Source organism: Tripterygium wilfordii, chromosome 23, assembly GCF_013401445.1.
Source record: "Tripterygium wilfordii isolate XIE 37 chromosome 23, ASM1340144v1, whole genome shotgun sequence".
Lineage (NCBI taxonomy): Eukaryota > Viridiplantae > Streptophyta > Magnoliopsida > Celastrales > Celastraceae > Tripterygium > Tripterygium wilfordii.
This window is the reverse complement of record NC_052254.1, coordinates 6160231-6175079: the sequence shown is the minus strand read 5'-3', so window position 1 is coordinate 6175079 and position 14849 is coordinate 6160231. Positions and strand designations below refer to the sequence as shown.

The window sequence follows — 14849 nt, the reverse complement described above, 5'->3', positions numbered from 1 at the left end:
CAAGTCGCCTCTTCCATGTCGTGATGCATCCACGAGACTTTAACCAATGGTATGACACTTGATTGTGTGACCTTGTCCTTTCGATCCAAAATCCTTACCGATTGAAGAGTGTAGCTTCCATCTTCCTCTACTTCCAATGTAGTTCAATCTAAAACATGTGATGGTTCTGGCTCATATTTTCATAACATAGAAACACGGAACACATTATGAAATTTAGCCAATTTTGGTGGAAGCGCCAAACGATAAGCTACCGGTCCAACTAGCTCAAGGATTTCAAAAGGACCCACAAATCGCGGTGCCAACTTCCCTTGCTTGCTATACCTTTGAATGCCACGTCGTGGACTAACCTTCAAAAATACATTGTCCCCAACCGCAAATTCCAATGGCCTTCTCCTCTTATCTGCATAGGACTTTTGCTTACTTTGAGCCGTGATCGACCTTTTTCTAATCTTTTCAATTCCGTTTCTCGCCTCCTTCACCATTTCGGGTCCCGATACTACTTTCTCTCCAACCTCCGCCCAACACAATGGTGACCAACAAGGCCTCCCATAAAGTGCTTCAAATGGTGACATCCCAATGCTACTCTGGTATGAGTTGTTGTACACAAACTCTGCCAAACGTAGGTATTTCTCCCAATTACCACCAAAATCTACCACACAAGCACGTAACATATCCTCTAAAATTTGGATAGTCCTCTCACTCTGCCCATCACTTTGTGGGTGATATAGAGTAGTGAAATCCAGCCGTGTCCCTAAGGCCTCTTGCAAACTGCCCCAAAATCTACCCGTGAATCATGGGTCTCGATCCGACACAATAGATAATGGCACTCCATGGAGTCGCACTATCTCCTGCATGTACAATGTGCTCAATGACTCTAAGGTGTCCATCTTGTTCACCTGTAGGAAGTGATCTGATTTGGTCAATCTATCGACTATCACCCAAACGGTATCATTTTGCTTAGATGTCATCGGTAACGCTATCACAAAGTCCTTAGTGATCATCTCCCATTTCCATTGTGCCATCGGTAGGGGTTGTAGCAAACCCGCTGGCCGTTGGTGTTCCGCCTTCACTTGTTGACATGTCAAGCATCGTGCCACAAATCTAGCTACACCGACCTTCATGCCTCTCCACCAAAAGTTTCTTCTCAAGTCTTGGTACATCTTTGTGCCTCCGGGATGCATAGCAAATCGAGAATGGTGTGCTTCTTTCAAGATCTCCTCTTGTAGCTCCTTGTCATCGGGTACTATCAATCTCCCTGCAAACCTCACACCTCTATCATGACCCCGAACCCATCCAGAGTCCTCCTCAAATGTATCAAAAATTGGGTCCCCATTTTGTGCATCCATCACCTTTTGAATCAACATTGGTCTAGAAGTCATACTACCCAAATACACCCTTTCCTCTACACTTTGCAACTCCAAACCAAATTGACTTATTGTCTCTACAATTCCCCACTCATGTATAAACAAACTATCAACTCTATGCTTTCTACTCGATACATCTGCAACCACATTTACCTTACCCAGGTGATATTGTAAACGAAAGTCATAGTCCTCTAAATACTCCATCCACCTCCTTTGTCGCAAATTCAACTCTTTTTGGGTGAATAGATACTAAAGACTTTTATGATCCGAAAAGACCTCAAATTTCTCTCCATAAAGATAATACCTCCATTGCTTCAAGGCAAATACAATTGCCACCAACTCCAAATCATGAACCGGATAGTTTTTCTCATGTATCTTCAACAATCTAGAACCATACTCCACTACCCTATCTCTTTGCATCAACACACAACCCAACCCCACTCCGGAAGCATCACAATACACTTGGTATCCTACACTCCTCTCCGAAAACACTAATACCGGTGGAGATGTTAACCTACCCTTCAAATCCTTAAAAGCTTTCTCACACTTATCCGACCACACAAATGGCGTGTCTTTCCGCATGAGTTGCATCATAGGTGCGGCAACACGCGAAAAGTCTTGGATAAACCTCCAATAATACCCTGCTAATCCCAAGAAGCTCCTAATCTCCGAAACATTCTTAGGTCTCTCCCAATTCAACACGGATTCAACCTTAGAGTTATCAATCGCAATGCCCTCTTGCTTAATCACATGGCCTAGGAATTTCACCTCCGTAGCCCAAAACTCACATTTACTCAACTTAGCATATAATTGATTCTCCCTCAACGTTTGCAACACTAACCTCAAGTGTTCCTCATGCTCCTCTACCGTCGGAGAATAAATCAAAATATCATCAATGAACACAACCACAAATCTATCCAAGAATGGGCGAAGGACCCTTTGCATCAAATCCATAAACACCGCCGGAGCATTTGTCATCCCAAATGGCATCACTAAAAATTCATAATGCCCATATTGTGTCCAGAATGTCGTCTTTGACATATCCTCATTTCTAATCCTTAATTGGTGGTACCCCGAACGTAGGTCAATCTTAGAGAAATGCCTAGCACCTCTCAACTGATCAAACAAATCATTTATCTGTGGACTGTGGCAACGGATACTTGTTCTTTACCGTAACCTTGTTTAATTGTCATAGTATATACACATCCTTAATGAGTCATCTTTCTTCTTTACGAACAATACTGGTGCTCCCCACGAGGACACACTTGGTCTAATAAACCCCAAGTCTTGCTACTCTTCTAACTGAGTCATCAATTCCTTTAATTCTTCCGGAGCCATCCGATATGGTGGAATTGAAATTGGCTTTAACATTCGGATTCAATCAATGGTAAAGTCAATCTCCCTCTTCGGTGGTAATCCAGGTAACTCATCCGAAAATACATTCATGTACTCTTCTACCACACGTGTCGGAGTAGCTACATCACCCCTAGGTGCCAATGTAATCAAACTCGTGATCCTATAATTTTGATATAAAGGGTTGTCCATGAAGTGAGGACAGGGGACCCCCTTCGATCCGTGTAATTGTATCTCCATTCCTTCCGGTACATTAAGAGTGACCTTCCTCTCTGAAAAGTCCATCAATGTATGATGCTTTGTTAACCAATCTACTCCAAAGATTACGTCAAAATCCTTGAAGTCTAAGACACACAAATAAGCCTTTAGGGCTATACTACCAAACCGGCACACACAATCAAGAACTACACCCTCCAATAAGGTGAAATGCCCAAAAGGAGTGTCTACCGTAAACATTCGCCTCATTGAAGAGATTTTCAAACTAAATGCATGTGCAAGGGACGTAGAAATGAATGATGTCGTAGCTCTTGAATCAAATAACACCTTTGCCCAATAATTTGAAATGAGAAAGGTACCTCCAATGAAGTTAGGATGCTCAGGTGCCTCATGATGTCCTAATGCAAATGCTCTCCCATGAGTCAATGTTGTCTGCTGCTTAGCCCCACCTCGCCCCCTCCCTCCTGATGGAACAATAGAAAGAAGAACTGGTGGTGGTAAACCCGGTGCGTGTGACTACTCTGAAGCTCTGCCACCCCGTGGACACTCATGCTTCCTATGACCGACCATACCACACCCATAACACTTGACTCCCATGATGGTGCACTGATTCTTCTTATAGCCCTCCCGACCGCACTTGAAACACACAATCTTGCCATCCCTTGGCCCCGAACCTTTGCCTTGATCAACCTTCTGGCCCCTCAAGCCTTGGAACTCAATCCTCGGTTTCTTCTAACTACCTCCTCCACTGCCACTAATTGTTGAAGTTTTACGACCTTTTTGCACATCCCAATACTGGCGGGAGTTGCGCTCTCCTCGCTCTAACTTTAGTGTCATATCCACCGTGTCATCATAAGTCCTCACCCTAGAAGCAATTACCATCTTGTAGATGCTCGAAAGTATACCGTCTCGGTATTTCTCAGCTTTGCTTTCATCATCTGGAGCATACTTCTTCCCATACTTGCACAACTCCTCATACTTCTTGGTATATTGTAACACTGTCATCTCAGGTGTCTGCACCAAATCAAGATACTGTTTGACCTTATCTGCCTGGAAAGACCATGGCATGAACCGCTGCATGAATAGTAACTCAAAGGACACTTAAGTCAAATCATTCTTCCTTTGATCCAAGGAGTCCCACCACTCAAAAGCTGTCCCCCTCAAATAATATGAGATCAACATCATCCTCTTATTGTCCGGCATAGCCAAGGTCTCCAATCACCTGCTCATCTGGCGTAACCACTCCCCAGCCTCAAAACCCTCCTCCTCTCCAGAAAACTCTGGGGGATTTGTCTTACGCAGCTGCTCCATCTCATATAACTCTCGTCCAGGCCTCAGCACAACTCTATCCTCAATATCAGCTCCTGAAATCTGTCCCTCACTGCGGTCTACTGGTGCCCTAACCATCTGAGTCTGTACCACCTGAGCTAGTGACCTCACTATCTCCACAATGTCCCTCATAGATGCTGGTGGCTCCTCAATAGTAGGAAGGGTCACCTGCACTCCTAGGGTCTCCCGTGCTTGCCCTGGTGGAACAACTGTTGTCCTCACATGCTGGCCACTCCCTGTATGTGGCTCGTCCTGTACAATCTCCCCCCTCCCGTGTCCCTATATCAGAATCAGATACCGACTCCTATGTACTGGAAGTACATCGAGTAGTACATGTCATCCTACCATCTCGGCCCTAAACTCGGCCTCTCGGTCTCCCTCGCCTGCCCTCAACACGAGAAGCCTCCACAGTGCGAGAAGATTGAGTCGTCCTACGAGTATCGATCTGCATGACCACAGATAATGCAATTCAACAACCAACTCAAACAAGAGTTTATGGAGAAAAAATACATATCGAATCAGTGTAGGTCGTGACACGGCCTGGAGACTCACTAAATACTATACACACTTCCCTGGACCCATTCACAGATCCTATATTTCAAAACCTCGCTCCGATACCAAAATGTAACGCCCCGACCCGGAATGCGTTACTTTTGGTATCGTCTAAATCAAACCATAATTAATTCAATCATCACACCACCAAAAATTTTGACAGCACCTCCCCATAATACGGAGGATGTCAACATAGAGTAAACACGGAGTAATATCACAAATATATTCACAACCTAGGCAGGGCCTCTAGCCATCTAACAATTCATAACACAATTAAATTCTCAAGTCTAAGCAGGGCCTCAAGCCACCTAACAATCACGCATAATTTCTCCACACACAATAACTTGTATAATCAACAACCAACCCAATTAGCAATCCTACAAACATAAGAAATCGTCAGGACACAAAGTCCACAAACCCGGTTCGGGAGTTCCGATCGCACGGAGCACCCTCCCAACCTTCCATCCCCCCCCATCGAGTAGGGATATCACACAATGTGTCCCAACTAAGAAAATAGGTACGATAAAATAGTAATAACATATCAAAGTTTAGAACCATCTAGTCCTATCACACTCCAGAGGTCCATCCATGTCACACACCCTCCTCCTGATCCACGACCTTGGTACCGGAACTAGACTCACCTGCGAGGAGGGAATAGGAGAAAGAAAAGGGTGAGCGAAAGGCCCAGTAGAGAATAATAAAGAGTAAATGAATAATATAAGGCTGAAATACTAAAGAAATGCACAAATGCAACAGTATGATAGCTAACATCATGTAGACCAAAACACAAGTAGATAATCACACCGTATGAGATCCTAACTTGACCCACCAGCATCCCTATACATATCGGGACCCTGAACAACCCAACGGCATCATCGCATGGTATTTCGAACACATACGGAATCCTGACTCGGCCCACCGACATTCCCGTACTTATAGGAACCCTGAACGGCCCAACGGCATTCCACATTTCACATCAGTCACAACTAGGATATATACGAGTACATACCCGACATCTACCATGCAACTACAATGCATGTCCAACATGGCTATGCAATAGGATATACATACAACCTACACATATATAGACTACATGATGCATGTTCAAGAATAATCCATGCTCAATGGAAGATTGAACAAGTAGGCTATGCGATATAACTCAAATTATACCACGAAGAAATCACAAAGTGGGGTTGTTCTCCCTTGAGTACAATTAAGGCAAGAACGAATTATAATGAACAATGAGAAAGATAAACGTTCTTAATAGGAAGACATATTCAAAGAGAATAACAATTGGTGGAATTTCCCTACCTCGCCCTTCAAAAACTAGTTATGTAAACCAATACTCAATCTTGAATTCTCCGACCTCAATCAACCTATTATTCGGTAAGCCCATCCTCCCAATCAATGTACAACAACTTCAATTTCATAAATCTAACACAAATTAACCCAATAAATCACGGAACCATTACCTTCCCTTACCCAAAACTTTCCAAGTTCTTGAACTTCACCTACTCGAGCTTGCTACTCCAATCAACAATAGAATCTAGCAATACAACCATAAACAAGTCTAAATCAACCTATTAAATCACTAATTTCATCTAATTTAAAGATTTTCCCCAAATCTACCAAACCCATAAAATCCTAGAATCCCAAATCCCCCAATCTCTAAATACTAGCTTTTAGGTTTAAGAAAACTTACCAAGGTTGTAGAGACAAGTAGAAGGAAGGGATTCAAGCTTCCTTTAGGCCTCAAATGATGTAGGAACTCATGGATTTGAGTTTGGGTTCAAACCTTGAAAGATTGGAATAAAGAGAGGAACTTAAGGATACGTAACCTAGAGAAAGAAGTCATGAACCCAACTTGAAACAACTTGAAAGAGGATAATGTTACCTTGGTTAGTGATCTTAGATTGATGGGAGGGAGGAAATTTGAGAGAAAATGGGGTTTAGGGTCTGTTTTGGTCGGGTATTTTAAGAGAAATCACGAAATTGGTGTTTTTAAAACAATTCACGGGTGCAGATTTCAGGGAGGTGTCCGAACACCTCTATAGCCGTCCGGACACCTATGCCTGAAACATTGTATTTCAGCTTCTTCTATGGCTGTCCAGTAGCTTTTTAAAGCTGTCCGGACAGTTACACCTGTAGTCATAAATTTCAATTTTTAAACCACTTGTATACTCCCAATTCACTTGGTATTTATTTCTAATGGTTTTAAATATATCTATATACTCAACACATGTTGGTCCTACCTAATTTCTATAGGAAAAGAAGTTCGGGTAATTACAGTAGCAAGATTCAGATTTTGGAAATCAATGCAAACTCTGATCTTCCCATTCTTTTTCACTATAGAGACGATGTTAGATAACCATTCCATGTACCTTGCAATTGTAATGAACCCAACCTTGAGAAGCCTCTCCAACTCGTCTTTGACCATTAATGTCGGACTGCTTGTGCAATCGTTAGCCTTCCTTGATTGGTAATCGATGCTCTGCCAACTCCCTGGAAAGGCCAGACATCTCCTTGTATTCCCACACAAAATAGTCTTGAAATTATTCAAGTAATTGAATCATGTCTTCACTGAAATATGGAGGTAGGAATTGACTGATGAACAACGATCGTGGAGATTCTTCTATTCCAAAATTGTTTTCGTCTAGGGGATCCTAAACGTCAGCTTTCAGGTCATCTAGCTTTGCTGGAGCTGTTTCAAGTTCCTCTGGATAGCATGATCTTCTGGTTGGTCCTCTTCAAAGACCAATTCTATTGTGTTTACAGGGGAGTCAGTCAGGAACAAACTCTCCAAATAAATTTTTGCTAAGTATGAGGTCATCTTCTTCATGGGAACCTTCAAGGCTTGAGCTTGTTCAACTTCTGTCGGTGGTCTCGAGATCATTGACTTCTTGGATGATAGGGGTGATGTGCCAAATATATACATACATTTGTGCATCCTTTACACATAAGTTCATCCCATTTTGAGTTGATTAGGAGTTGATATTGCCTAAGAAAGCTATATTTGCATATTGTAGGTGTCAAGGCAAAAAATGGAGGAAAACAGTGAAAAATAAATATTTGGACTCCAAAAGCAATTTCTGACCGATCGGAGGTCATTCCCGATCGGTCGGACTTGCCAAAATACCCAAAAACTTGTGGAGATAGATTGCATTTCCGATCGATCTGAGTTACTATTCACAACACGTGTAGTTTTGCGAAATAGTTCCGAATTCACGTGTTTTTGAGCCAAAACGACCCCAACTTGTTTGGGAAATGATGTAAGAGTTTGGGGAAGTATAAAAGAGCACAAAATAGGGTTTTGGGGGTGTTCTTGGAGCTGAGATTCATTCTCTACCTTGGAGGCCACCATAGGAGCTTGGAGAAGAAGAGAGTTCACAAGGAGGTTTTCTCTCTCCCCTTTTATCTTAGTTTTTATGGTTGATTTCCATTGCTAGATGATGTATCTTGACTCTATGAGTGGCTGGATTTTTTTACTAGGGTTTTAATGTAACCAAATCTTGAAGATTCAATAAACTTGGTTTCCTTATTTCTTGATTTCTCTCTCTTATTGATTGTCTAAGGGTGTGCTTAATGCTTTTGGATGCTTGATCCCATTTAAATGATTTGTTGCCTAGATTGAGACTGGAAGGAGATTTCTAGGGTTTGCCTCAAGCCATAGATGACATAGGGTGCATGAACCATGGAAATATAGGGGCGTGACCTATGCAATCGCTAAATGGTTAATCCACAAATCTTAATGGGTCTTTGTCTTTTGAATCCTATTGTTGGACATAATAGGGATTAGAGATAGAGATACTTCCGATGTGACTAGACATAGAGCATTGGATATGTTAGGGAGACCGATTGTCATTATTGAGAGAGGAATTAGGGATCAAGGGACCAAGGGAGTTGAATTGGATAAGTGAGGTGAAATGAAGTACCCTAGTGCTTCCCATCTTTGATTAGATTTGTGATTACTTAATTGCTCTTTTGTTCCTTGCTTTAGTTTAGTTTAAAAACAAAAACCAATCACGAATCATTTTCCCCAATTTTCATGGTTGTTGCTTGTTTTGACAATGATTTTAATTACCAACATATCCTCGTGGGAATGATAATTTACTCATCTCTTTATTACTTGTGCGATTTGTGCGCTTGCAATTAAATCCATATCAAGGGGTAATCGGCTTGCAAATTATTGTCATTAATGGGCCAAAAACGTAAGTGTAGATATATTTTACCTCTTCGAAGGATGATTTCTTACTAAAGGTAAGTGATTTGGGTCTGCCTTGCTTGTCCAGGCTTGGTTTCTACACAGTTTGTTGACGTAAAAAATGGATTCTTATCTGCCCTGATATGTCATTCTCGTTCCAGAACACCACATATTAGTGTAAAAAGGATGGAACTGCCATGTATGAGTGTATCCAGTCTCTTCATAATAGAAGGTTGTACGAAGAACGTGAATTAATCACAAAGAACGGAGTGGACATGGTCTTGTTGCCAATAGTGATGTTTATAGCCAAATACCCTGAGCTGTAGATGTACCTCCTGCAAAGTCTGACATAGTAGCATTAGTAGAAACCAATTCCGACTCTTGCATACCAATTTTGTGCATGGTAGAACGAGGCATAAGATTTGTTGCTAATCTGTTATGCACCAAGAGTCTGATGACCAGCATTCCATCTACATTTCCTGAAAGATAAGTGGGCTGCAGGTGCTGATCATGTTGAGTGTTGGCTTTTCAAACATAACGCAGGATGATACCTCATTTTATGAATTTGTAGAAGCTTCCTCTTGAATGATCACCACTGGTTGGTTTCCTTGAGACTTATCTTTGATTAACTTATAGATTTGTTCCTTGATTGGCTCCTTCAAGATGGTAGCAACTACTGGCTGCTCCGTGATAGATAGACTTGCTACTGTGATTGCTTCAACATTTCTAATATCTCTAGGCAAAATATAAGTCATATTGCAGAAAAAATCTTCGGAATACCTTGGGTCTGCAGAAGAGTTTCCATTCTTGCCCCCCGAGGCCTGTTCTTTCTGTACAGTAGGCTGACGCCTCAAGAATGTTATCTTCATTGAGTCAAAAGTGTCTTTCTTCTGAGTTTCCTCTTCGTACGAACTCCTCTGTTGAACAAGCATTTCTTCTGCTGGATATTGAGTCGCTTGCCTAAAAAGTGAATGATAGTCAATTCCTCCCAAGGCTAAGGAAAGAAGGTTACCAACAATGAACTGAACACCTTCCAAAGACTACCTAGATGGAAACTGGCATACTCTTCAAACGGCTATTGCGGATGCTTGGCAGCATTCCTCTTCTTTTGTCGTTTCTTTTACTACCTTATTTTTTGAGTCTTGATAAGTGTAGGTTTTTCCTTCGGATGTTGGACTTTTATCCAAACATTCATAGGAGAAGCTGGAGGTTTGACCATCCTAGACCTGGGTTGAGATGGACGATGATGGGCTGGCTTGCCACCGAATTAATATTTTACATAATCAAAACTAAAGTCAAGAATGGACCAAGTACCAAAATAATATTTGAGCCTTGATTCTTGAATGATTGGGGCCTAAGAAAAAAATAGAGGTCCAATCAAGTTTAGTTAGAACCTAAGGGTTCCATTTTGGGCCAAAGCATGCTTTGCATTGCAAAACATGGCCAGCCCAAATATTGGAACAAAGTGGTGCCATTATAGGAATAGGTAAGGCTTCCTTATTTTGTCTTACCTAATTCCTACTGAAGTAAAAAACAAAACCTAATTGAGTCCTTTTTGTTTGATATAAATACTACATATATAGACGGAAGCTCGTGTGAAAAAAAAAAAGGAGAGCCAATTTGGTTGAGAAAATTCCTTATGGAATTAGAGGTAGTCCTTGGCGTTGAGAGACCTATCACCCTATATTGTGACAATATGGGTGCTATAGCTCAAAGTAAGGAACCTCGTTACCACAATAAATGAAATCACATAGAACGTAAGTTCCATTTGATAAGGGAGTTCGTGCAGTGAAAGGAAGTGAAGATACTAAAGATTGCATCATTACACAACTTGACAGATCCATTCACCAAGACCCTTACTGGAAAGAGTTTCACGGCTCATGTAGAGGGAATGGGTGCTAGGATGCTTTAGGGAGTATGTTCTTTATTCCAAACGGGAGTTTGTTGGGATTATGTCCTAAAAACATGGCATGTATGATGATAGTTCTAAGATTGATGGATAAATATTTAATATTGCATTTTGTGTTTTAGATGTGTGAATGTTCTATAAATGTCTAGGGATGTTAGTTATATTAATCTTGAATACTTAGATACACTTTATGTGTGAGTATAGACAGACACATGATTCAATATTACATTCGAAACAATTTAGTCACAACCAGATTAACGAAGCTAAGGTTGTAGTGTATGGACATCTCCAAACAGGGAAGTAATTTGTCTTGACTACTTGAGAGGACTCTCGAATTGGTGCACTAGTGTATGTAAGTAAACATACATTGACGGACTTACATAGAAAAGAAGAACCAAAAAAGTACTATCAATGAGTTGTTCATCCTATAGCTGTGAGAGTACAATATCCCAAAAGCTTGAGTAGTTCAACACTTTCATACTTATAGCATATGCGTTTGATTCATCAATGAGTGAGACACACACTATTGTCAATATACTCGATGGACTGGATGTATGCCACTAGGGTGTGAGAGCATGCTTATAACATAGTCATTCATGTACTTTTGGGATACGGAAGTGTAAGCACCCACCTAAGAGGTTCAAATTAATCTACCCAAAAACTCTATAGAGTGATCTTTGTGGATCAAGCATTAGCATTTAGATTTATCGACGGGTCAATCTAATACGCTTAGTGGATAGATACAAGGGAACCGAGAGCTCAGGGGAAATATGAACTTTGGAGTGTTTGATAGTACACAAACTCTCACTCTGACTTATCAGGTGTTGCATGGAAGATATATTCGTACACATCTCACAGGTCATGGAAAGATTTCTTATAAGAAAAGCCTCGATGTAAGAATCGTACATGTCTGAGAGTTCATCCATAGTTCAGGTGGTGTTAGACGAACATTGGATTGAAATATTATTCCTAGTCATAGGGCTTGACAGTAAAGAATAATATTTCGGGGCCTAGATTTGTATGTCCTGCGGAGTCCCCTTGGTAGCCCTATTTTAGTCTCTTGTCGTATTTAAGGAAGATCGGCAAAATTCACCATATGACAACGATTATTGGGATATTGCAAGAATATAATTTGTATAACCAATAGATATAATTTTATTGGCTTTTGGTTTTCCAAAGATAAACCTAAGATAAAATCATTTTTGTTAAGATATACAAAATTCTTGTAAGTGTATTTATGATAAAATAATAAGTCTCGAAATTTTGATTTAGAATGTAAAATGAATATTTTACATAATCAAAAAGTCAAGAATGGACCAAGTACCAAAATAATATTTGAGCCTTGATTCTTAAAGGATTGGGCCTAAGGGAAACTTAGAGGTCCAATCAAGTTTTGTTAGAACCTAAGGATTCCATTTTGGGCCAAAGCATGCTTTGCATTGCAAAACATGGCCAGCCCAAATAGTGGAACAAAGTGGTGCCATTATAGGAATAGGTAAGGCTTCCTTATTTTGTCTTACCTAATTCCAATTGAACTAGAAAACAAAACCTAATTGAGACATTTTTGTTTGATATAAATACTGCATATATAGACGGCAGCTCGTGTGAAAAAAAATAAGGAGAGGCAACTCTCAGCAAGAAAAAGATACACAATAGACAAAAGGAAAAAACGGAGGCCGTGTGTTATTAGTCCCAAAAAGGTTGCCACTTGTGTGAGTACTGGTTCACTACCAATTGGTGATTTTTGCTTTGCTCATTCGCAAGGAGATTAAGAGAAATACCAAGGAAACGACGTAGGCATTCTTAGTTGATAGAGATCAAGACGGTGGTTCGTGCGTTCAAGAAAAGAATAAAGCTAAGGACCTCGATATTGAAGAGGTTGATTATTTTCTAAACACCCTTCATGCCATGTTTTTGTGATTAGATTTAGAACTAATTTTGTATGGATATAAACCTAGAAGCATGCTAGGATTATTTACTAAGATTAAAACTAGATCTAATATGTATGTATGCCATGTTCAAAATATTATTTGTAACAAATAAATTTTTAGAAGCATGGTAGGAAAACATACTTGGGCCGTGGGATACATATGGGTTGTAGGGTAACGTTTGTTAAATTTTTTGTTTGTACCTATGCTAAGACGATCCTAGAAAGCTTCCGCTGCATGTCTAAAATTATTTTTAGCAACCAACAATAAGCATAGAATTTGGATGATCCTGCAACTGGCTGTTTAAGAGGCTCTAACTTGACAATATCTTTGCAAATGTAGAACTTCATGCTTAGAATTTCTACTATAGCCACCTCCTGCTTAATATCATCATCGACATTAGACACCATATAGTTTGAGTCCTGTAGTAGGTTCCTTTGATTGAATTAGCCATGCCTTGTTCTTCCGTCAAGACTCTTTCGTAGCAGACAGATTTGGCAATTAGGTGAGAAAAGTCTTGGAAGTCCAAGTCGTCGACTTCTTCCTGAATTGAACGAGCATCCCTTTCACTACCAATGCCACTACTTCTTCTTCTAGAATCTCAGTGTTGCATCGAAGTCTAGCTTCCTTGAATCTGGTAAGAAACGACTCAATCGACTCTTCTAGAAATTGAGTGATTCTTGACAAATCCGCCACCGTGACTTCTGGTTCTTCTTTATAAAATTACTTATGGAAAGCCTCAACCATTTCTGCCCATGTATCAATAGAGTTAGTGGGTAACTTGATATACCAAGAGAATACTATACCCATGAGAGAGTTCCCAAACAATTTGAGTTTATAATCGTCCTCCGAGCCAACTTCACCACATTGAATAGTAAAGCGAGTTATATGCTCCACGGTTGACTGGGCATCTTTGCTGGAGAACAAAGAGAAATTAGGAGGTCAAAATCCTCTAGGAAGTGGAATACGTCTACTCTCTCAGTAAAAGGCCTGCGGTACATGGGTCTCCCCAAGCGCCTAGGGCCTAGCATGTCCTGAACTATGTTCTCGACCTAATCCCTATCCATCGTATGCTGAGGTTGTTGCTGAATCATTAGCGCTAGCGATAATGCTGCTAAAAGGTTGATGTTGCTGCTGTTGTGGTTGGAAATACTGCTCTCTTCAAGGATCTACAAGAGGTGTCACCTGAGAAAGCCTTTGGTTTGTCTCGTTCATATCCCTTTGCTCATTCACCATTGTTCCCAAGGGAACAATTGTGATACCAATGATAGGAACGGTAGTAAGTGGAGTTAAAGAAGTTGAGCCTAAAGACATCACTTGAAAACTCCTGTCTTGCATTCAAAGATTCTGAATATTCTGCATTGGAGTTGGAGGAATTGCTACAGAAACTAGAGTTGGGTTGGTCACAACAAGGTGGCCATTGATGCTACTACTGGGATTTGAATGACGATTGGCTGACCTTTAGCATGGTGGCTAGCTCTGTTAGGAATTGTTATGACAGCTAAGGTAGAGTTGGTTGTTGAATGGTCTGCATCGACTGTTGAGGACTACGTGCTGAAAATGCAACTTGTTGTGAGCCTTGCTACATTGATTGAAGAACTTGCCAGAACTTCTGGGAATTTCATTGAATATCCACATGATTCTATAGAAGAGTCTGCTAACAAGGTTCCTGCATGTTCTTAGCTATCTGCTCCATGGACTGCATCAAATTGTGGTTTGCCGGGGAGATTTCCCAGCTCAAAAGTTTGACTTGTACAAGGCTCACATTACCTTTTTTTTCGCCTTCACAGAAATGAGTAGGCTGGAAATTTTTGTATGACTCCCTTGGTGAAAATGGCAGAGATGGGTCTCCAACTGGTTCACGTATTGATGTTTTTGCAATTCTCTTTGTCATGACTGTAAGTTACTGATACTTTAGGTCCCACCAGGAGCGCCAAAAATATGTTGGTTATCTTCTGCTTTAGACAGGAGATCTCACAATTCTGGTTGTTGGGAAC

The 14849-nt window shown here is 40.8% G+C and overlaps 1 protein-coding gene across 1 annotated transcript; it reads right to left on the bottom strand.

Moving 5' to 3' along the window:
• Positions 1 to 2741: 2741 nt before the first annotated feature.
• On the bottom strand, positions 2742 to 4013 carry LOC119992745. The gene is made up of 5 exons (XM_038839539.1): positions 3674 to 4013; positions 3506 to 3613; positions 3293 to 3397; positions 3025 to 3160; positions 2742 to 2880 (listed from the first exon to the last, which is right to left on the bottom strand). Exons 1-5 carry the CDS (start codon positions 4011 to 4013, stop codon positions 2742 to 2744), a joined length of 828 nt encoding a protein of 275 aa, XP_038695467.1.
• Between the last annotated feature and the right edge of the window lie 10836 nt (positions 4014 to 14849).

What these genes read in the sequence shown, in the direction of transcription:
- LOC119992745 (XM_038839539.1), bottom strand. Translation starts at nt 4,013, where the DNA reads ATGCAGCGGTTCATGCCATGGTCTTTCCAGGCAGATAAGGTCAAACAG. An exon ending in AATTAGTGGCAGTGGAGGAG is followed by an intron (nt 3,614 to 3,673) that starts GTAGTTAGAAGA and finishes AGGTTGATCAAG; the next exon opens with GCAAAGGTTCGGGGCCAAGG. An exon ending in GCATCCTAACTTCATTGGAG is followed by an intron (nt 3,161 to 3,292) that starts GTACCTTTCTCA and finishes TGTTTACGGTAG; the next exon opens with ACACTCCTTTTGGGCATTTC.